Source organism: Lagenorhynchus albirostris, chromosome 3 (genome assembly GCF_949774975.1).
Source record: "Lagenorhynchus albirostris chromosome 3, mLagAlb1.1, whole genome shotgun sequence".
In the NCBI taxonomy this organism is placed as follows: Eukaryota; Metazoa; Chordata; class Mammalia; order Artiodactyla; family Delphinidae; genus Lagenorhynchus; species Lagenorhynchus albirostris.
The window spans coordinates 120,407,473-120,432,568 of record NC_083097.1 but is presented as its reverse complement, the minus strand read 5'-3'; the positions used below and the strand labels follow the sequence as shown (position 1 = coordinate 120,432,568).

The window sequence follows — 25,096 nt, the reverse complement described above, 5'->3', positions numbered from 1 at the left end:
ATAAAATAGACTTTAAACTAAGAATGTTACAAGAGACAAGGAAGGACACTACATAATGATCAAGGGATCAATCCAAGAAGAAGATATAACAATTATAAATAAATATGCACCCAACATAGGGGCACCTCAATACATAAGGCAACTGCTAACAGCTATAAAAGAGGAAATCAACACTAACACAATAATAACGGGGGACTTTAACACCTCACTTACACCAATGGACAGATCATCCAGACAGAAACTTAATAAGGAAACACAAGCTTTAAATGACACAAGAGACCAGATAGATTTAATTGATATTTATAGGACATTCCAACCAAAAACAGCAGATTACTCTTTCTTCTCAAGTGTACACGGAACATTCTCCAGGATAGATCACATCTTGGGTCACAAATCAAGCCTTGGTAAATTTAAGAAAATTGAAATCATATCAAGCATCTTTTCTGACCACAACGCTATGAGATTAGAAATCAATTAGAGGGGAAAAAAACATAAAAAACACAAACACATGAAGGTTAAACAATATGTTACTAAATAACCAAGAGATCACTGAAGAAATCAAAGAGGAAATCAAAAAACACCTAGAGACAAGTTAGAATGAAAACACGACGATCCAAAACCAATGGGATGCGGCAAAAGCAGTTCTAAGAGGGAAGTTTATAGCAATATAAGCCTACCTCAAGAAACAAGAAAAATCTCAAATAACAATCTAACTTTACACCTAAAGGAACTAGAGAAAGGAGAACAAACAAAACCCAAAGTCAGCAGAAGGAAAGAAATCATAAAGATCAGAGCAGAAAAAAATGAAATAGAAACAAAGAAAACAGTAACAAAGATCAATAAAACTAAAAGCCGGTTCTTTGAGATGATAAATGAAATTGATAAACCATTAGCCAGACTCATCAAGAAAAAGAGGGAGAGGACTCAAATCAATAAAATTAGAAATGAAAAAGAAGTTACAACAGACACCGCAGAAATACAAAGTATCATAAGAGACTACTACAAGCAACTCTATGCCAATAAAATGGACAACCTGGAAAAATGGACAAATTCTTAGAAAGGTATAACCTTCCATGACTGAACCAGGAAGAAATAGAAAATATGAACAGACCAATCACAAGTAATGAAATTGAAACTGTGATTAAAAATCTTCCAACCAACAGAAGTCCAGGACCAGATGGCTTCACAGGTGAATTTTATCAAACATTTAGAGAAGAGTTAACACCCATCCTTTTCAAACTCTTCCAAAAAAATTGCAGAAGAAGGAACACTCCCAAACTCATTCTACGAGGCCACCATCACCCTGATACAAAAACCAGAAAGAGATACTACAAAAAAAGAAAATTACAGACCAATAGCACTGATGAATATAGATGCAAAAATCCTCAACAAAATACTAGCAAACAGAACCCAACAATACATTAAAAGGATTATACACCATGATAAAGTGGAATTTATCCCAGGGATGCAAGGATTCTTCAATATATGCAAATCAATCAATGTGATACACCATATTAACAAACTGAAGAAGAAAAACCATATGATCATATCAATAGATGCAGAAAAAGCTTTTGAAAAAATTCAACACCCATTTATGATAAAAACTCTCCAGAAAATGACCAGAGAGGGAACCTACCTCAACATAATAAAGGCCATATATGACAAACCCACAGCAAACATCATTCTCAATGGTGAAAAACTGAAACCATTTCCTCTAAGATCAGGAACAAGACAAGGACAGCCACTCTCGCCACTATCATTCAACATAGTTTTGGAAGTCCTAGCCACGGCAAAGAGAGAAGAAAAAGAAATAAAAGGAAAACAAATTGGAAAAGAAGAAGTAAAACTGTCATTGTTTTCAGATGACATGATACTATACATACAGAATCCTAAAGATGCCACCAGAAAACTACTAGAGCTAATCAATGAATTTGGTAAAGTTGCAGGGTACAAAATTAATGCACAGAAGTCTTTTGCATTCCTATACACTAACAAAGAAAGATCAGAAAGAGAAATTAAGGAAACACTCCCATTTACCATTGCAACAAAAAGAATAAAATACCTAGGAATAAACCTGCATAAGAAGGTAAAATACCTGCACTCAGAAAACTATAAGACACTGATAAAAGAAATCAAAGATGACACAAACAGATGGAGAGATATACCATTTTCTTGGATTAGAAGAATCAATATTATGAAAATGACTATACTACCCAAAGCAATCTACAGATTCAATGCAATCCCTATCAAATTACCAATGGCATTTTTTACAGAACTAGAACAAAAAATCTTAAAATTTGTATGGAGACACAAAAGACCCAAACAGCCAAAGCAGTCTTGAGGGAAAAAATCCGAGCTGGAGGAATCAGGCTCCCTGACTTCAGACTATACTACAAAGCTATAGTAATCAAGACAATATGGTACTGGCACAAAAACAGAAATATAGATCAATGGAACAGGACAGAAAGCCCAGAAGTAAACCCATGCACCTATGGTCAACTAATCTATGACAAAGGAGGCAAGGATATACAATGGAGAAAAGACAGTCTCTTCATTTAGTGGTGCAGGGAAAACTGGACAGCTACATGTAAAAGAATGAAATTAGAACACTCCCTATCACTATACAAAAGAATAAACTCCAGATGCATTAGAGACCTAAATGTAAGACCAGACATTGTAAAACTCTTAGAGGAAAATGGAGGAAGAACACTCTTTGACATAAATCACAGCAAGATCTTTTTTTTTTTTTTTTTTTTTTTTTTTTGTGGTACGCGGGCCTCTCACTGTTGTGGCCTCTCCCGTTGCAGAGCACAGGCTCCGGACGCGCAGGCTCAGCGGCCATGGCTCACGGGCCCAGCCGCTCCGCGGCATGTGGGATCTTCCCGGACCGGGGCACGAACCCGCGTCCCCTGCATCGGCAGGCGGACTCTCAACCACTGCGCCACCAGGGAAGCCCGCAAGATCTTTTTTGATCCACCTCCTAGAGTAATGGAAATAAAAACAAGAATAAACAAATGGGACCTAATGAAACTTAAAAGCTTTGTAAAGCAAAGGAAACTACAAACAAGATGAAAAGACAACCCTCAGAATGGGAGAAAATATTTGCAACTGAATCAACGGACAAAGGATTAATTTCCAAAATATATACACAGCTCATGCAGCTCAATATTAAAAAAACAAAGAACCCAATCCAAAAATGGGCAGAAGACTTAAATAAACATTTCTCCAAAGAAGACATACAGATGGCCAAGAAGCACATGAAAAGCTACAGAACATCACTAATTATTAGAGAAATGCAAATCAAAACTACAATGAGGTATCACCTCACGCCAGTTAGAATAGGCATCATCAGAAAATCTACAAACAACAAATGCTGGAGAGGGTGTGGAGAAAAGGGAACCCTCTTGCACTGTTGGTGGAAATGTAAATTGATACGGCCACTATGGAGACCAGTATGGAGATTCCTTAAAAAGCTAAAAATAGAATTACTATATGACCCAGCAATCCCACTACTGGGCATATACCCAGAGAAAACCATAATTCGAAAAGACACATGCACCCCAATGTTCATTGCAGCACTATTTACAATAGCCAGGTCATGGAAGCAACCTAAATGCCCATTGACAGATGAATGGATAAAGAAGATGTGGCACATATACAGAATGGAATATTACTCAGCCATAAAAAGGAACGAAATTGTGTCATTTGTAGAGACGTGGATCTAGAGACTGTCATACAGAGTGAAGTAAGTCAGAAAGAGAAAAACAAATATCGTATATTAATGCATATATGTGGAACCTAGCAAAATGGTACAGATGAACCGGTTTGCAGGGCAGAAATTGAGACACAGATGTAGAGAACAAATGTATGGACACCAAGAGGGGAAAGTGGCTGGGGGTGGGGTGGGGGGGATGAATTGGGAGATTGGGATTGACATGTATACACTGATGTGCATAAAATGGATAACTAATAAGAACCTGCTGTATAAAAAAATAAATAAAATAAAATTCTAAAATTCTAAAAATAAAAATTAAAGTGCTTAGCCAAGCACCTGAAGAACTCAGTGGAAGTTAGGAAATGCCATCATTATTACCAATCACACCAGAGCAATCACACCATCATTGCTCTCTAGTTCTGTTAAGAGATAACGTAATGATATACAAGACAGTGGTACCTATGACCATAACAAAAGTCTGCAGTGGGCATTTAGTTTCCTTCTTTGAGAAATATTTATGGACTGCCTACATTTTTGCCAGGTTCTGTGCCAGGTATATGATGATGAAAGTGACCGACACAGTTCCTACCTTCACAGAGCTTGCAGTCTAATGTTACAGAAACAGTTAAATAAGAAAGTATAATACAGCATTATTTGTGCCACAGTAATGGAAAGTAGGATCTTATGGAGCAAAGATAAGAGGTGCCTAATCTAGATATGGTGGGCTAGAAAGGCTTCCCATAAAAGGAACCTCTAGATTGGGACCTGAAGTATGTAATCAAAGCAGGTGAAGGCACAGTTCCAGGCAGAGGGAACATTATGTACAAAACTGAAGAAGCAAGTGTATAACAGCATTGAAGAGCTAAAAGAAATGGGGTAGAGCTGAGGTTAAAAATGTAACGGGTGGGAGGGCAACAGAAAAGGCTAAGGACAGAAGCAGAGGTTATTCCACCAAGAGCTGTGATTCACGTTAAGGAGTGACATGGTCAGGCTCACATTTTAGAAATCTCACCATTTTTGCAGCAGGAAGAAGAGACCCAAAGGGGACAACACCAGATGTGGGTGGGAAGGACAGTTTCAGTTTCTTTGCAATAATCTAGAAAAGCAATGCCGGTGGGCTTGGTAGCATCAGTGGAGACAGGAAGAAATGGACGGATTAGAGACGGATGAAGGAAAAGAACCAATAGGACTTGGAGACTGGAGAAATGGTTAGGGAGAAAGAAGAGCCACTCAGGTTTTATTCTTCCCTGGGGAACTGGGCAACTGCTGAATCCATTTACTGAGATAAGGAATGCTAGGAGAGAAGAGGTTTGAGAATGTGCACGATGAGTTCGGTGGAGATTCCGCACAGTTGAAAGAATCTCAGAATACAAAATTAGAATAGCCAGGAGGCAAACTTTCCCACTCAGAATGATTCTTCCTCCCAGTCAGCAGGAGCCAGTGCACATCTTGGTAGGTTCACTGCACCCCTGATGGTAGCCCGGCCTAATGACAAGAACAGCAGTGGAATACTAGATAGTTCTTGGATGACTAGAAGGAAAAACTGGAGCCTCTTTTACTGCCTGCTGTATCGTCAGAATCAACTTGAACAATGGAGAGAACAGATCCCAATTGCTATTTGTCCATATGATGATCATGAAAAAACTAACAGGGCTTCCTTGGTGGCGCAGTGGTTAAGAATCCGCCTGCCAATGCAGGGGACACGGGTTCAAGTCCTGATCTGGGAAGATCCCACATGCCGCGGAACAACTAAGCCCATGTGCCACAACTACTGAGCCTGCGCTCTAGAGCCCGTGAGCCACAACTACTGAGCCCATGCACCACAACTACTGAAGCCTGTGCACCTAGAGCCCGTGCTCCACAACAAGAGAAGCCACCGCAATGAGAAGCCCGCGCACTGCAATGAAGAGTAGCCCCCAGTCGCCGCAACTAGAGAAAGCCCACACACAGCAACAAAGACCCCAACACAGCCAAAAATAAATAAATAAAACAAATAAAAGTTTTTTAAATGGAAAATTTTATTAAAAAAAAAAAAGAAAAACGAACAATAAGGAGAGGTCCCTCCCTTGCCTCCAAAGCAGATAGCATTTCAATCTGTCAAAGCAAATTAAAAATGGACCTGCCAACGCTTGTGAAGTTTTCTTGCAAGAAATTCTGAACCTGAATCTGATCAAGCCTTAGAATCTGGTGTTTCGCTCTAACAAATTTACAGAAAATACAGGGGTAAGAAAAAAAATGTGTCAATAAAATCACAGAGATCACAGAGATGGATGAGCGAAACCCAGAGTGCCAGACATTCGCCATGACAAATAACTTGGTTTCTTCAAACAAACAGATTGAAAAAGAAAAGAAAGAAAGAGGGAGAGAGAGAACAAGGGAGCAAGGGAAAAGGAGGGAGGGAGGGAGAAATTAAAAGAGATTTAAGATTTTTGCCACTTTGTCATATATGCCATATGCAATATTTTTTTTTTTTTTTTTTTTTTTTGCGGTATGCGGGCCTCTCACTGTTGTGGCCTCTCCCACTGCGGAGCACAGGCTCTGGACGCGCAGCCTCAGTGGCCATGGCCCACGGGCCCAGCCGCTCCGCGGCATGTGGGATCTTCCCGGACCGGGGCACAAACCCGTGTCCCCCGCATCGGCAGGCGGACTCTCAACCACTGCGCCACCAGGGAAGCCCTATTTTTTTAATTTTGAAAGAGAAAATAAATAGCAGTAAAAGATAATGGATGGACCTCATTTGACTCTTGATTCAAACAAGAGTTTGACAACTTTAAAAATAATATTGTGAGAAAATCAAAGAAGTTTGAATACCAACTAGATATTAGAAGATATTAAAGAATTATTAATTTTGTATGTGATAATGGTATTGTTACGTATCTTAAAATTCATTTTATTTTAGAAACATATAGTATAGTGTTTGTGGATGAATGAAATGACTGACTTCTATAATTTGTTTCAAAAGAATCCAGTGTAGACAGAGGAGAAAGTAGGTAGGAATATATATGAACCAAGATGGGTCTTGTAATGATCTCTGTAATTTTTGGAGCTGGGTTTCTCTACATTTGGATGTGTTTGAAAATTTCCATACTAACATGTTTTAGCTGACTTGCCAAGAAACACAGTATTTGAGGAAAGCTAGAGCAAAGACCAAAGAAAAAGAGCAATAGTCAGCTATGATGCAGAGACTGAGCATCACCTCTACATTTCTGAAGAACTGTTTTCTGTGCATCTGACTGGCACTCTCTTCTATGCCCAGTCACTCCTCTCCATGGTTTGTGTTTGGAGGTGTTCCAAATGGAGCTCTGTGGCACATTCTCAGCTATTTCTATCTCTAATTCCTTTGGTAAGATCTAAACCTCCTTAGACTATCAAAACCATTTGGTCTTCTCTTTCCAATCGTATACATACGTTTTTAATATATTGAGGTACTTGGGGACAATCACAGAGATCTCCCCCTTTCTGCCTACATATTGACACTTCTCTTGCTGCCAGATTCATTCAGGATGCCAGAGACCTAGGAAGAAATGATTCAAATCATCTCCTACAAGGAACTGGGCTCAGGTAATATACCTTGTTTGGCATGAAAGTGAAAACGGCATAATAGGATATTTTACTAACATGCTTATATCCCTGTTACGTTGAGCCCAACGGTCGGAGAACAGCATCTTAAAGAGATAAGAAAAAATGATACCCACTACCCCTTTCTTCTATCATCATCATCACCATCCAATACCTGCCCAAGCAGGGTCTAAACCAACTTCATGATGAAGTGTTATACTTAGATTATGCTATATATTTAAATTATAAATTAACAAGGCTCAAGTCTTAAGAACACTCCCTTTGGGATACAAAGTCACTGGATCCACAGTTATTAAAAGGTTTCTTATGTATGAAATCCTCTGAAAAAAGTAACACCATGCCTTGAAAATATTCTAAATAAAATGACAGAACAGAATTTTTACTGACGTCTTGTTTATGGCATAGAGAGAGAACTTGAAAGCAGGAATGACTAAAGGAAGAGGAACAGAGAACATCTTAGATGGAAAAGACAGAAAAACATCACAGAAAGAGGAGAGGCAGGTGTGGTAAAGACCAGACCCTCCCAGTTTGGACTTCATTGTTCCGTGGCTTCATTTTGAATGTGCCAATATCATATTTCCATGGACAGTAAAAATTGAAGCTATCATTGGTAACTTTTGAGGAAACAGGAAAAAAAGAGCTAGAATCATTTCAAGATAGATGCTTTTCCACCTGTTTTCCTTTAAAAACACACCCTCTTATGGAAGCTTTTGAAATCAACTGGGTAAGTTATTCACAATGGCCAGAACCACCATTTCTTCCCAATACAAGGTCATGCAGCTGAATTCTAAGTGAGAAGTCATTTCCTGATCTACTTTTCTCCAACACTCCATCTCAATCAACCACCCTGAAGATATATACTGCGTATATAAAGCAAATTAGAAACTTTTGTGGAAACAACCCTTTACATTTAAGAAAACCAAGTAAAGAGAAAAAAGGTTAAAATGCACCTACAAGCAGGAATCTGTTGAAAAGGCAATGAATTGGTACCTCCGTAATTCACAGAACTCATAGTTTATGTTTTTGGATCTTACGAATTAAACTCCCTATTTGTGGTCATGTTATCACAGTTCTACTAAAGGCAAATGCCTTTGAATCTGAATGGTTTCAGGCATTTGTCTGAAGTAACTCACTCATGAGTAGGATTAAGGAAATGTACTTAATTTTCTCCAACCAAGAGCAAGCTTCCCTAGGGCACTGGAAGAGGGCTAATAAGAGGTTCATTTATTTCCACGCACCTGTGATTTTGTTCCTAAGCGGTGTGAATGGCTATTGAGTTCAATATCAGGACTTCTCGTTGCCAAATTACTTAGCTCTCATTTCATCTAGAGGTGAATCAAGAAGGCATCCTCTGATGTTTATGATATTGCCTTCCACATAACACTTGGAGAGAAAACATAGGGAATTATTTACCTAGTTGGGTGAGAAATGTGGAAAAGTACCTTCTCGTTTTTTTTAATTAAAATACTTTGTGACAGACATTTCTTTACTTCCTATATCACTCACATTTTTTCAGTTGCTGATAAGTGAATCATAATCCACAGTATCTCACATATTTTGGTGAGTAAGCAACGTAGACAAACACCTTTCTTGCTGCCCTTTTGAACACACACAAACATGGGTTGACTTTAACTGTTCATAGTTCTGCAACAACGAAACACTCAGTCAGAACTGCCTGATGTTGACCATCAATTCTAGGTCCACATGAAGACTGAATGAGGCAAGAATCTAACCTGTTAATAATTGACAGATTTCCCAATGTCCCCTTGGAAAATCTGGAAGAAAATTAGGCAAACAGAGGAAGAAAGGGTCTTTCCCCATGACTGTCAACCACCATATGCAATGTATTAATTTCTTGCTGTTCATTTTTTACGGTGATCTGGATCCGGACAAAGTGACTCTGCATTATCCCTTGGTTATTAGAAGAGTCTAATTGCTTGGAGTTAATTACTTGGACCTAAGAAGTTTGTCACTACATATCTATATCTTTATCTACAGATATTTTTATAACATAGGAGGAAGTTGAGTCCCCCGGCAAAGGGCATCTTTTCTGTTAGTTGGTTGGTTGGTTGGTTTCTTTGAGGTTGGGGGAGGTGCTCACCAGAGACACACACTGCCCCTTCGGACCTGGCTGGCAGGTGGGGCTTCTGGGCTCCACACCCTCTGCAAAGCAAGCGGTGGCTTGGTGCTCACAGTTGGTTGATTGGCAGGGCTCGGAGCGTCTTTGCGTACAAGCAACCCCCTGCTTTAGAGCACCTCCTGTAGTTTTGTCCCATTAACCTGAGCACAGCAGGTTGACGAATTTGGTTACAGAGGCACAGTTGGCAGCTTCTAATTAAATAATTATGCCTAAGCAGCTGCACGGAAGCTGTCATGCACCTTAGAAAGACAGTAGCCAGTTTTACTGATCCTAAGACAGAGGAAGAGTTAACACTTAGCTCTGGTTGTTACGTACAAAGGGCAAGTATATCGTATGCAGTACATGTGCTGTGCAATATGAAGTTGCTGTACGTTTGTGCTAGCCTGTCCATGGAGTGACGGAGAGCAAACCTTGGCAACCTCTCAGCAACCCAAAAAAGAAAGAAGCGATTATATGATCAAAGAACAGAGTCTGTTGAGAGCAATCTAAAAAGGACATAGTGTTATATGGATGAGTCTTTGATGAACACAGAAATGTCACTGAGCTAGTAGGCAAATACGCTCAGGTTCTGGGTATCATTTAGATGAGCAAGTGATTAGAATCAACTGTAGCCTTTTTGAGGGGCTATGGTTGGTAGGTTTTCTTTTCTTTGACTGAAGCTTCTTAAGAGGCTGTTTTCAAATATTAGAAATTGGAGAACAAGGTAAATATCACATACCTAGATTTAAACTCTATGATGCATGTTTTCCCCAAAAAGTTAGAAGATATTTATTCTACAGAATCACAGATAATGTCACCCTCCTTTGTAGAAAGCTAAAAAGCTAAAGCCTTATCTCTATACTAGTGGAAAATTCACCAGAAGGAAGAAAGCAGAATCTGGCAACTAAGTTCCAACATAGAGGAAGGTACAGATTACAGATAAAGGCCATAGGTAGGGATACTGGACCAAATAATGCTTGTTCCAACACATGAGAACGCTACTGAACTGCTGGCTGATTTCATTTTTCTACACAGGCTCTTCTTTCTACACAATCCATTTGTCTTCACTTCCAAAAACCAAACGTGTGATAACCCAGTAGAGAGCAACTCGGCTTCCCACAGGCCTTGTCACCAAGGTTCCCAGCACCATCTCCAAATGAATAAACACAACTGTAGGCAAAAACCAGTCCAGGAAATTCAGTCGTATCTTTATGTGTAAAGACATTTAGATATTTTAATTCCCAAAATTTATGGATTTGCCTTAAAATAAGAACAGAGAAAAACTGGAAACATATTTCTTATGGCATTCACTTCACCCAAGTCCCAGACCTGTTGAAAATCAGCAGTTCATCAAGCACTACACTTTACAGATTGATTGATTGTTCTTTCAGAGATCAATGGCTTATCTTTTGAATAATGCCATTTCTTAAAATAAGGCATTCTGTACAGTCATTTAAACAAATGGACTGACCTCTAACAAACTCTTACTTTAAAGGCACAATTTAAAGGTACAATTGTTTCCTTTCTTTTTTCCCTTCTGCTTTCCTTTTATGTCAGTGACTCTATCACCTCAGCTATCTGAAGACGACTGCACGTGACTGACAATTCTCAAGGATTCATTCCTTTCAGATGCCTCCTAAATGAAGCTCGACTTAATTACGTCTGCACTGCAACTCACATCTCAGTACAAATTGCTAAGGAATCAAACCACAAAACTGTAAAGCCTAGAAAAGCCAATTTCAGACTTGGGGTCGGGGGGAAGGGGGTCTTTCATCAGTCTATGCTGCCATCTAGCCAAGATCACGTCGTTCAGTGCAACATCCATTTGTGTTTTCAACGCCCCCATGAAAGCCAGTCTTCAGCAACCAGCTTCAGAGACCCCAAAGTTAGATAAAAGAATAGAGAGCAGCACTTCAGCCACTCTGAGTCTATCAACCTCCTGCGGACCAACAGCTAAGTTCTAATGTTCTTATGTTCACAATTCAGTATCTGACAGTCATACATGCCTGTTTTCATTCCACGTATTACCTATACCAATAGCATTTGCATCTTGTGATTTTTGAGGCCTTTAAATATTCTGTGATTCTTTAAATATTTTTAAATATTTATATAAATATTTATATAACTATTATAAAATAAATATTTTATAAATATTCTTTAAATAGTCTGTGACTGGAAAAACAAACGTTGTCTTAGGTAAGACATGAAAGCTGACTATAACCTCTAATCTTCTAGCTGTACCTCAAGGGTTAAAAAAAAGAACCAAAACAGTATTCCTTAGACATAGACTGAACATGCAGACATATTTCTGTTAAGAGGATCCATACACACGAAAAAACAAAAAGAACCCGTGGTACTTACGATAGAAGACGTACTCAGTGTAACTTGACCAGACCTTGTCATCTGTGTATTGGTTGACGAAAGATGCTGTCACTGAGGAGTTACAGGCCACCATGTGGAATCCACATTCTGACAACATATCAAAAGCCCTTTCCAGATGCCTGAATTTGAGATAAAATCTGGAGGTGTATCTTTCGGGGGCTCTGTCAGGGTCTCTGCTCTCATTCAAAGTTTCTCCAAAGACCTCCTTTGCCAAGGAAATCCTTCCACAAACCAAAATCCGGGGAACTCTCCGAAACTTGGCATCCGCCTGCCCCTCTCTGCCCATGGTGCAGGACCCCCTGTATCCCACAGTAATAAAACCCCACTTGCGGTCAGCAGGGAGTAGCGAGGAAGGGGGGCATATTCTCGTGTCACTTCCTTGGGAGGCATCTTCAAAGTCACTATGGCAGAATTCATCTGGGCTTTGCTTGATTTCATCAGGGGTCAGGAGTTTGACCAAGTCTGGGAGCTGGAAGTACTCAGCTTCCCTTTTCAGTCTTCCCCTTTCTGGAAAGTGATCAGGCAGGACCACCTGCCTGTCCCTGAGATAGTCCAGAATATAACGGAACAGGAATCCATCTCTGTCAATGAAAAACCTTCCCTTGGAGTCCTTGGCTAGATCGTTAGCTGTGTCTCTCTTTGGGGAAAACATTTTCCACAGGAGGGAATGAGGGATGCTTATTAATGTGGAATGGCGAGTGAAATAAACTTGACCCCCAACGTTCAGCTCCACAACCTCAGGGAAGGAGTTGGGAACCGCAGCCCCTTGTTCTCGAGGATAATAACGACTACAGTTTCCACTCAGAGCCATTGTCCCTTTCTTCTTCTTCTATTTTGACGTGAAGGTGCAGTTCAATGGAGTCAGAGCCTGAGCTTTTGCACCAACTTGTAAGGGAGGGAGAGGACGCTAACTTGTTAAGAAAACGGCCTTCTCTTACCTAGTTCTTTTCCCCAAGAAAGCAAAATTTCAAAGACTCCACAGGTGAAGTGATGCTGCAAAAGTAGTTTAAACCCTGGCAGGTGGTAAGCTATTACTTCATGGAATATAATTAACTCATCTGCATCCAATCTTCCCCCAAGCTCAGTAGGCAAGGCAGGCCAGGTCTCCAGTTACTGAGAGGTCTGTGTGAAGGAAAAGAGAGAAAATTATTTCCTCAATCCCAGCATGAGTCAGAAAAAAAGAGACCACTGGAGAGAGAAGAGGGAAGGAGAGAAGCAGGAAGGGAGGAAGGGAGGGAGGGAGGGAGGGAGAGATTATTTTACATAAGCAGCCCTGGAACTACTGATTTCACCCATTCTTCAACTAAATCGTAGCTTCTCTCAAGCTATTTTTTGTCTACATATTTATCCATATTCCTCTGTCTCCAGCATTTAGTATTAAAAACATTTCTATTTGATTTCTGCATTAAAAAGGAATATGCAATTTTCAACTTCTAAAAGGGGATTTTTTTTTTTTTTCTGGCTGGACAGGAAAAGTAATAAGCCTCGGAACTTACCTTAGTGAGTGCTGGAAACAGCTCTTGCGCAGAAATACCCATTTGCAAAGCAGTCGGAATCCACAACCACACAGAGTCTGGAGCTTGTCAAATCCCAAAGAGGTAAAGGACAGAGGTATCAATGAAGGGTGCCAGAGATGTGCTCTTAGAAAATAATCATATATATATGTGTGTGTGTATATATATATTTAAAGATTTATATAAATGTACATTTGTGTATATATATGTATATATTCACTTCCAATCTCAAGTTAAAACAAGTCACAAAAAAGTTAAACCGTGACGAGAGGCTGGATTGAAGAAGCAAAGCAGAGAAAAATATTCATCCAAAGCTTCTCCAGGAAAAAAAAAAAAATCAAACCTTTGGAAAGAATCCTTAAAACAGAAGAGAGTTGCAAGAGGTACTGGGACCTAGAAGCTTTTCAGAAAGCCCAGAAGCAGAAAGAAAGACAGACGTGCCCTGCTGGGGTCCCAGGTAGCCACCCCACCTGCCGGCAAGGGCAAGCGGGCTCCCATGTTCCCAGCCAAGTGGGAGCCGTTGGCCGCCGCAGCGCCGAAATGACGGCCGGGGGGCTCGGGCTCGGGCTTCTCCGGCGGCGGAGCTGGGTGGTTCCACAGTTCCTAGTGCAGTTCGGATGCTGTTGTTTCAGCAGTGCAGGCAAGAAACCATCCAGGGAAATGACTATTACATCATCTTAAAGGAATATGGCTTGGAGAAAGCGGAGGCAGCTCCGAGTCACGTCCGCCTCGCTGACAGGTCGCCAGGACTGCACGAGGACGCCGCGCTCCGGCCGTGAGCACGCGACTCCTGGGCGCTCTGGGCGCGGGGCGGGGACGCAGCGCTGCGCAGCCACTCCCCCCCTCCCCGTCCTGTCCGGAAGTCTGGAGTTTCCAAGGGCCTTTGCTTTGCCCTTTCCTCCTGTCTTCAGACTTCCACCGCCACCACCATCCCCCAGAAACAAGCCCCCAACCCAGTGGTGAGACGAACACGGAGATTTTTCATAAAAAAAATCAACAAACATGCCCGTCGCACGTGCACTGAATTTCTGCGGAAGGGCAAATTGCCCCTCTAAAGCTTGTTTTTATAAAAATTAAAAAAAAAGGGGCAAATTGCCCCTCTAAAGCTTGTTTTTATAAAAATTTAAAAAAAAAATTTAAAAAAATTAAAAAAAATTAAAAAAAATTATAAAAATTAAAAGGAAGGAAGGAAAGCACACCCAACGACCCCCAATATTCAAGCTACAAAGTAGTTCTTTTTTCCAACCAAAGAGGATGAAACCATGTTCTCTCAGATGCCTTCACCTGTTTTTTCCCTTCTCCATCCCTCTGCCACCCCACCACAGGAAATAAATAAATAAATAATAAATACATACATGCATAGGTACAGTCTCTCTGGAATTAATGATGCTCCTTCAAAAGAATCCACGAAGCACTGGTACCCTCAGAAAACCCAGGGTTTATATCAGTAAGTCATGAGCTTAGCTTCCATGTAAATTGTGACCTGCAACCTTTTTTCTGGGGCTGTTTCCATACAGAGCATCTCTTTGGATGTGCCCCCGCCCCCTCCCATCTCATCCCAAGAGGACTCTGGTGGAAGATTCGCCTGCAAAGAGACATTTTACTCCTGTCCCACAGGGTTCCCTTAAGTGCATCATTAGAGTTTCAGGAAGGCATTTCCAGGGCAACCTAATCCACTAACAAAGTGCTTCCAGTTGATCCTGCCAGTCAATAATGGCCCAGCCAACAGCTTACAGTAAGTCAGCCATTTCCCCTTTCAAACACCAACGTCTTAGGACTCACATTCCTAATGAGAATATAGTACTTCATCTATGAATAATATATGTGAGGCACACTCCATTCCAAACAATTGCTATTTTTAAAAAATGCAAGCCAAAACTGGAGAGGAAAGTATGGATTAGATAGATTTTATGGGATACCCGTGTTTATGGCCAACTCTTGCCCCAAGAATTAGCTTGAAGATAGACTCAGCAGTAGCATAAAATAATTTCTAATTTAACGCTCTTTTCTTTCACTAAGAACCGGATTACTGAACATATTCAGAGTGTTAGCTAACACTCCAACGCCTGATTATATTTGACTTTGTTTCTTTAACGAATGTATTAACCTGTTCTGCCCTCAATCATTGGGATTTTAATACTGGACCAATCAAGGATGTGTCTGTTATTTGATGCACTCATATCGCCATCTAGTGTTTTCAAACTATCAGTGCAATCTGTATCTGGCAACTTACCTGAGCCAAAAGTTAGATTTTTTTTTCCTTTATTTTAAGGTTTTTATAGTGGTTTGAGTATTTCCAGAAATGTTCTGTTCACCAAGATGACAAAGTAAACATTTAGTTGCCATCTGGTTAAGAGAAAAAAATAAGTCTGAATCTATACCTATTAAGTACTGGTTTTGGTTGTAGTTAAGAGCAAATTATTTTGTCTAAGAGAGTAGGCCAGTACGCCATGACAATAGCTTTGGAGATTAGATATTAAAATATTTGGGGGGCAGTCTGACAGGAAGTGAAGAATGGGAGGAAGAAAAATCATAGTCTTTTAAAGATAAAAGGAACTTGTGAAATGGAATCACCATCTTGTCTTAAAGATACGGAAACTGAGTACCAGAGAGGGACAGCACTTCCACGGGGTCACACAGCTGTGGAGTAGCAGGGTAGGGGTTAGACCACTGCCTATTCAGAATGATCAATGTGCTGTTTTTAACCTTATGGATTCTAGAATAGGGATGGAGAAGTGGCAAGCAAAGAAAACAAGAAGAATTTCAAGATTATTACACATTTGAAAACAAAAGAACAAGTCATTTAAAAGAGCTTTTAGCATTAAGTTGAGTTGAAAGGCTAAAATATTTTTACCATTTAAAAGTAGAGTAATCTGAATTTCAAAAATGAGGAGCTCTGTTTATTTGTCTGGGTTCCATAGGGTAGGCAACTTGTTTTTTTTTTTTTTTTTTGTGGTACGCGGGCCTCTCCCGCTGCGGAGCACAGACCCCGGACGCGCAGGCTCAGCGGCCATGGCTCACGGGCCCAGCCGCTCCGCAGCATGTGGGATCTTCCCGGACCGGGGCACGAATCCGTGTCCCCTGCATCGGCAGGCGGACTCTCAACCACTGTGCCACCAGGGAAGCCCAGGGTAGGCTATTTTTGAGACAAGTAGTTTTTAATGTTTTTGGAGAATGGACTGCTTGGAGAATCTTAGGAAATCTAGGAAATGAATACACACGCATAAAAGTTCACATTCAGTGTCGGGGCAGAGCTTCTCAGAAAGGTCTGAGTAAAGAGAGGAAGCAGGGAGATCACGTGGCCAGGGACTCACATTCCCAGCAATCCTCAAATTTTGACTATGAACCTTCTTTTTGAAATGAGATTACACACACAGAGACACATTCTGAGGATTGAAAAAAATAAAACATAAAACATTCACCACACGACCTTAACCTTGTGACCACACCACCTGAAATGCACTCTGAATTCGTATTTCTTCATATATTTTAATGAACACTGTAACTATCCCAGGCTTTACACACTTGTATTGCTGTATGTTGTTTTGTGCTAAAAAAAAAGTTCATTTATTATAATAAACTGTTAAAAATAAACAGCTGTTTTGCCAGCCCTCTTTAGGCATATTTACTTTTTTAATCTACCTGGAGCCTCAAGAAATTGAGAGGTTCTGGACCTGGGTTTGAGTCAACATTGGCCCTAAGCCTATTCATGTCGGGTTCTGTAGAGCACAGGTTAACATCTGATCCGTACTCTTTCTTATTCCTTTAGTCTCTGGGATACAAAGGCTTGAGAAGTGGGCTTTGAGGAAACAAAGCAATACACCATATAGAGAGATTTAAATAGTGCTAGAGTAATCGAGTGTGTCCCAGGGTGTCTCAGGAAGACTGTCAGTAATCCCGGCCGTTTGGTGCCTGAACAAGAGGCGAGAAGCCAAGTCTAAGCAGTTAGTGTGTTCCTGTCCTTCGTGTCAGCAGATAACGCTGCTAGTGTGATTATTCTTTTCTGTCAGCTTTCCGCTGAAACACTGTGGGATGCCACACTCAGCCCGAAGGCTGAACATCCAGCAACAGATTTCTCTTAAGGGAAGAGCGAGGAAGAATGTTCCATCCTGTTCCTTGTAATATTCGAGCCCACAGCACATGAAGACACACCATGGGTAATTTGTGGTATTGATAAAACGTGTCAGCTTCTGTTTCCTGTTCCCCACTTTCACACACCCGCAGAGCTGAATGTTGAAGAGTCTATTCTCAAAAGGACAATTTTAATTTTGGAATAATGGAATCACTTCCCATAGCCTCACCCCCTAACACATCCTTCAGTTTCCTCTCCCGTCAAGCACTGATAGCTTTTATGCTGACTGTCTTTGATATAAGGGAGGGAATTGATCTCATAAACTTACTCATACTAAGATGCAGTGCACTCATTGTGTTACATGCCCCCAAGGACTCCTGAATTAGCACCATCATCTTAATAGCTACCGTTCATGGAGGGCCAGCCACAGTCATTACCTCTCTCCCTGACTGGTGGTGTAACAGCAGATGGGAGACTCAATGTCTCTGAGCCAGGGTAAAATGGAGAAAATGAGAAGACCTGCCTCCCAGGTGTGCTGGGCTGATAAAATACTATGATCTGCATGTTGGACCCCTAGCACGTTCCCTAGCTCTAGCTGAGTGCTTAATAAATGACAGCAGTAGCCGTGATAGTGGTAGAAGCAGCCATATTTGTTGTTAGACTCAAGCTGGGGCACAAAGAAGTGACAGAAGATGCCCGAAGATTGAAATTCACTTCTACTTCCAAAATCATTCATCTTCCCACTGTGAAGTTTTAGGTAAAGATCATTGCTTGGTATAAATGTATTTCTTAATAATGGGGGGAATTTCAGGCTTTGGTGAGGGGGATGGGTGGCAGAATGGGGAACTGAGAATAATCAATACCACGATGGTTAAAAATAGAAATTCCACTATCTTCTGCCAGACAGGGTTGTATTCCTGGTACCCTTTCATCCATTCCGCACAGATTTACTAAGTCCCTATGTTGTATGCAGCACAGTGCTAGGTACTTAAGATACAAAGCTGAATTCAGTACAATCTCTGAACTCAGACACTCACGAACACACTCACACTCAAAATCATAGCAATGGAAGACAAAGATTAAAAGGTTCTAGATCCTTGAGTACTGCCTCTTATTTGCAGAAAACGATGCCTGCTGCTGTATTCAGCTTTGGGTCCTACATAGTTCACATATGGCTTGGACAAACCACTTAACCTCAGGTGGCCTCTGCTTCCATATCTATAAAATGAAGCTGTCCCCCCTTATAGAGATATTGTGACTGATGGCAAAAGAAAGATAAAATACGGCTGCCAAATCTTCAGAGACATACTGGGAAGTAACAGAGGAAGATGGCAGCAAACAGCAATCTCTCTTGTTAAAATAAAGCCTCACAAGAAAGAATTGGGATTAGACTTGTGTAATTTTAAAGTTGGAACAGGAGACCCTTCAATATCATCCACTGTACCCACAGCTCCACCCAAAAGTTTGAGGTAATAGCAAACATTCAGTCAAATCACTTCTCTCAGGACGTCTCCCTGAAAATAGTCTTGAATTTGACTCCCAAAACATATATAATAGCTAAAGCTGTTTGTACCACCATGGAGACTCTGAAAGGAAAGTCTGCCGAATAAAGTTCTTCCAAGTGAACTCATTTTGAGATCTGAGGGTTTTTTTAATTTTATGCTGATCTGAAAAGCAAGCAATGGACTGCTCTTCACATATGAAGGTGACATCTTTTCTTTTTCTTCAAAACAAAGAAGATTTTCTGGAACAAGTGGTCCAAGTTAGGAGTGCACCATTTGATCATGAAGTTGAGTGAAGCCAGCTCCACATATGTGTTTTGAAACTGTGATCTCATCGGCATGAAACCTAACCAACAGAAATATACTCGTCCTTAAGATGGATTGGAGAATGGGTGTGGCGGGGGGAGAATATAGCTGCCCAGCTATCAAACAATTGGTTCCAGCAAATACATAGACAGTATTTTAGGCATAACCAGAAAAAACAAAAGAGGTCTACCCTGGCCGCCCGTACAGTCCTACTCCAAGAAACCTGCTTAACCGTGCTGTATCATTCACAGTGTGATGCTCATTGTATATGTTGTGTTATGCATATTGGCACCATCCTTACTATGTTTGCTACACATTAGCCAACATATCTCTTGGTAAAGGAGTAGTGTAATTTGTAAGCCAGTAATTGTCAATCTTTTATCTTCTACCACGAAACCCATCTTTCAAGCGACATCTTGGTCACCTTTCCAAAATATGCAACAGAGAGTAGCAATATCAAATCCACAAACGCTTAGGTGTTAAGTTCAAACACACTTATTTATTTAAAAAGCAATCAGTCAGAAATTGCAATAACGTGTCAGTGGTCTCTAGAGTGCATTTTAATGTTTTTCTAAATAATTTTATATACGCATACATGGAATTTATTGAACTCCCTGAAACAACTTGCGGGAAATGGAGTCTGAAAAGCCTAGTTATAATGAAAAGGAACAGGTTTTAGAATCAGGCAGAGCAAGGTTTGAAAGAGGTACCTACCAGCTGTATGATCATGAGCTAATCACTTTACCCCTCTGAGGATATTCGCCTCGTGTATATAATAAAGATAGAAGAATCCACTTTGTGGAACTGATGTAAAGATTAGAGATAATATTCTGCAAGTGCTTGGCACATAGCAACTGTTCAATAGGTGAAGGGCAATGTGATTATATTTATGCTTCGCTCCATCACCTCCTCTCCCTCTTCCTCCACTTTCTGCCTGCACGCGATGCGTCTGTGTGAATGAGTGGGTGGGAGGGTACCACATGACTTATTCATACTGATGATGTGACTGATCCCTTTTCTAAAAGTCTGCTTCTCCCTGCAAGGAGTGGGATAGGATAAAGGAAAGGGATACTGGGAACTCTAAGCACAATTGTCCTAGGAGATGGATAATTTGTTCATTTAGGGCTTCCCTGGTGGCACAGTGGTTGAGAATCTGCCTGCTAATGCAGGGGACACGGGTTCGAGCCCTGGTCTGGGAGGACCCCACATGGCGCAGAGCAACTAGGCCCGTGAGCCACAACTACCGAGCCTGCGCGTCTGGAGCCTGTGCTCCGCAACAAGAGAGGCCGCGATAGTGAGAGGTCAGCGCACCGCAATGAAGAGGGGCCCCCGCTTGCCACAACTAGAGAAAGCCCTCGCACAGAAACCAAGACCCAACACAGCAAAAATAAATTAATTAATTAATAAACTCCTACCCCCAACATCTAAAACAACAACAACAACAACAACAACAACAAAAAAACATAGTCACCTGCCTTAGAAAGTAGCTATACTTTTCAAAGAATGATGAATAGAGCGAAGCTCATTCAGGACATCTCCCATCATTTTACGTTGATTCAGCAGTCACTTTGGTGTAGCCATTGTTTGTAGAAGGCATTTTTCACAACTAAATCCAAACATGTCATACTCGTAGGTTGAAATGAATCTTACCAATAGCATCTGCACACAGGGAAAGCAGGAAGAGAGAAGGGCAAAGACCAAATAACAAATGGAAAAATTTATCTCAAGGAACAAAATTGAACTGTTTTATTAGAGGACTTGAGAAATCAAAGCTGGGAATTTCAGGCATGCTCTGAAATACCACTTTGATAGCCAGCACACTTTTTCCCTTGCCTTTGAGTTATCTACAAGAAATCCAGGGATCATTTTTCATTCATCTTCATAGTCCCCAGCAGCTAGCACAGGATCTGGCGTCTGGAAGGTACTCAATTAACGTTTGTTGAATTTAATTGCAGGAGCCAGAATGTTTTCTCAGAATGGCACAAAAAGTGGTATATTAAGAAACTGACAGGGTCGTGTCAGAATGAGCTGTTCGTTGGTAGTTGATTTCAGTTTAGCTCTCAAAACATTGAGTTCTCCATGCTGTCAACTAAAAAAAAAAAAATACACAGCCAAAAAGTTGAGAATTACGTTTTGTTTTCTGGACAAAACTGAGCACTTCAGCCTGGGACGCAGCCTCTTAGATAGTTCTGAGGGACTGCTCTGAAGAGGTAAGGGGGGGAGCCAGGATACATTGGAGTTTTTGCAACAAAGACCAGGTAGTGGAACTTCAAAAGATTACTGTTAATTAAAGAAAACCAGACATCTCAAGTTAATGAATTTAGCACTTTTCTTTTATGTACGGGAAGATGCAAAAATCTGGCTCCTTGAAATCATTCCTTTGATATGCACCTTAGCTATCTGGGGCCAGAATCCTGCTTTTCTCCATCCTGAATCCCTCCAGGTGCACAGCTGGGGGCTGCTGCACCACATGGGGGCGGCTGTAGTGGCTTTATGGCTGCAACATCCTTCGTCTACTGATATGGCAGACGACATTTTTCATTCACGATGCTACTAGGGACTTTTGCATTTGGTCAGGACCCAGAGAAATCAACTAACTGCAAAAACGGCCGTTCTTAACTCACCCCTGCAAAGAGGTCATCCAAGTACCCAGTGCCCAGTCCAAATGGAGTGAAAAAAGGAAGAGCATTTACACCCTTGGAAGAGGAAGACACCACAAAGTTTTTAGTTTCAAAATTGCACTGACACCAGTTTATTAAAATATTCATGTCTGTGTTTGTGGCCAAACAAACTAACACATAAAACACACTGACTGCCAGACATATTCACCTATGTTATCTCTTTTAATTCCTACAACAATCCTGAACTTTTGGTATTGTGGGGAGAATAAAAGAGCTTCCAAGGGGTTAAATAATTAGCAAGAGGTCACACCAAGCTTGTCTGATGCCAAAGCCCCCTTTTAACGACACCAAATTACTTAGGCATAATTCCTTGTATTAAATATCCTCAGTCTGTGTCTAACATTTGGATTTGCTCACACAGCGCAGCATACGTTCCTAGCATAGATCACCACTGTATCCCCAATCCTAGTTCTGTGCCTGGCACAGAAAAAGCACTCTGTAAGGATTTGTCAGAAGTTTGTTAGAATGAACAAGTGAATGAATAAATCAACGTGTGAGGGACTTCCCTGGTGACGCAGTGGTTAAGAATCTGCCTGCCGGGCTTCCCTGGTGGCTCAGTGGTTGAAAGTCCGCCTGTCGATGCAGGGGAGACGGGTTCGTGCCCCGGTCCGGGAAGATCCCACATGCCGCCGAGCGGCTGGGCCCGTGAGCCATGGCCGCTGAGCCTGCGCGTCCGGAGCCTGTGCTCTGCAACGGGAGAGGCCACAACAGTGAGAGGCCCGCGTACCGCAAAAAAAAAAAAAAAGAATCCGCCTGCCAGTGCAGGGGACACGGGTTCGAGCCCTGGTCCAGGAAGATCCCACCTGCTGCAGAGCAACTAAGCCCGTGTGCCACAACTACTGAGCCTGTGCTCTAGAGCCTGCGAGCCACAACTACTGAAGCCCGCATGCCTAGAGCCCGTGCTCCGCAAAAAGAGAAGCCACCACAATGAGAAGCCCGTGCACCTCAATGAAGAGTAGCCCCCGCTCACCACAGCTAGAGAAAAGCCTGCGAGCAGCAGCAACGCTCGCAGACCCAACGCAGACTATATATATATATATATATGTGTATATATATATGTATGTATGTATATATATATATATAAATAAGAGAATAAATGAACAAACTATCAACTAGGACAAATGGTGTCCAGAAATTTTAGCTGGAAACAAGGTTCTGATCTCATATGGTGTGTCTAATTGTCTTTACTCCTGAAATTTTGGTTCCAAATGGAAGACTGATTCCAACCATGAAAAAGCGTTCCAAAGAGGAAAAACTAAAAGTTTTTCATAACAGCATCAAAGAATTGGCCCTTCATGAATCCACAAGGCTGAGTACTATAGATTTATATGTTTATGTTCCAGAATTTAGAAGCTTTTAGAAATAAGAAACTCCTTTGGAGATAAAGCTAAAAATCCCAGGTGTTTTTTTTAAGTGCTTAGATGGTGAAAAAAAAAACGTGATTTACTTAAAAAAAGATCTTGACAAGGTACCAGGCAATTCTAATCCCATCATTTTATGCATCAGTCACTCTGCATCCTTTCCAAAAATATGTGTGGAGTGGAGTGTGGAGTTGGAAGTCCTGATAATGATTGACCTATACAGACACACACACTGGGCACAAGATTTAAGAAGCCAAAGCACACAGTTCAAATGTGAGTTGGGAGACATCACTCTTTTGCTGTAAAATGCAGATGTGCACAGCTGCTGCCAAGGAAATCGCATGTTACCTTTATGGAGAGTGAGCTGAGCCTCAAGTACATCTGCCAGTTATCCTAGGGTCTATCCAAATGACAGGCTGGTTTGCAATGTATGTATTGTATCCAAATGACAGGCTGGTTTGCAATGTATGTATTGTATCCGAATGACAGGCTGGTGTGCGATGTATGGTTCCAATGGCTGCCAGAGGATATTGGGCAATTGTTTGAAATACAGCCAGTGCTGTATATCTTCCTGATAAATCTGGTTCCCATTCATTAGGAAAAAGAATGCCTGTGAAAAATGGAGTGACACGAGAAAAGATTTATGGATCTGATAGAAACTGGATTCAATCTGATGTCTCTTGACCAACCCCTTGAATTTTTCATATATGTAAATGAGATTTTGAGAGTAGTTCATACAGCTATGTTGTTGAAGTACCATCATATTGAACACAGAGGCTAACGTTACCCCTAGATAGGATATTAAATAAAATCTTAAATTAAGATGGAAAATTAGAGAAAGGGCTAGGGATGGAAAAGGAGTTGGATTTCTAATTTGCACCAAAGACTGTAAGCAAATGCATTTCTCTTATTGCCATTTTGCCCAAGGACATTTGTGCCTATAAGTCTAAAGAAAGAAAGAGAAAGTAACTGTCCAATGAAAGCGACTGATGGGATGGAGTCCACTTTGAGAACATCCACTTTGGGCTTCACAATAATAACCCCCCATTCCCAAAAAAGTTCACCTGCAGAGGCACTGGCTAATCAGAGTCCAGATAGAGTCCTTCCCCAGGAACCCCATTAGTTAATGACAACTAAGTTTGTTGAAGTCCAACAAAAAAAAGCTTTTGAAATCCCACTTCTGCTTATTATCATTCATTTACTGAAATTTTTACACGTCTATTTGTACAAAGAACTATGTTAGACACTGTAGAGGATGCAACTATTAATCAGACAAGAGAGTTGCCCTCAATAAGCTGATAATACAGTAGGACAGAACAACTTATTCTGTGTTCAAATTGGAGATAGATAACTGATGCACAGAGAGTGACGGTTGCTCTTAAAAGAAATGGAGAAAGTTCTATGAGACAGGCACAGAGCTAACCAAAAGGAAGTCATTTTTTGAAACTCTGAGGAACATCATGTTAGCACAAAGTGCCCATTAATAAATTATTGATGGGCTAAAGAAAGTGCTACCTTGCATCCCTACACATTTACTGGGCATGAAGTCGGAGGCACTCGTTTAGAATTCATTTAGAACTGCCCCAAACTGTGCTGATTCATTAGAGTCCTGATGCTCTCAGAAATATTTTTGTAAGCCCATGACAGCACTAGTCTGTACAGCTCATTTGTATTTGGTTCTCAGCCAACAAGGGCTAAGAGCCATTTGTGTGGTCCTCCACAGTCATTTATTTATTCCACCAGATCCCTCTTTCTGCCCTTGTGTGGCAGTGAACACGTGGGTTCAAGATGGCTGACCAAAGGAATACAAGTGATGGTGCTGAGGATGCCACCAAAGACCAAGGAAGAGACCGGATGGTAGAAAG

The 25,096-nt window shown here is 41.0% G+C and overlaps 1 protein-coding gene across 1 annotated transcript in view; it reads right to left on the bottom strand.

The window, feature by feature from the left end:
* Positions 1 to 12,606, bottom strand: part of KCTD16 (potassium channel tetramerization domain containing 16) — a 269,001-nt gene extending 256,395 nt beyond the window's left edge. Inside the window, exon 1 of the mRNA XM_060143896.1 lies at positions 11,775 to 12,606. Within this exon, the coding sequence (XP_059999879.1) occupies positions 11,775 to 12,606 (832 nt within the window). The remainder of the gene's footprint in view (positions 1 to 11,774) is intronic.
* Positions 12,607 to 25,096: the final 12,490 nt, after the last annotated feature.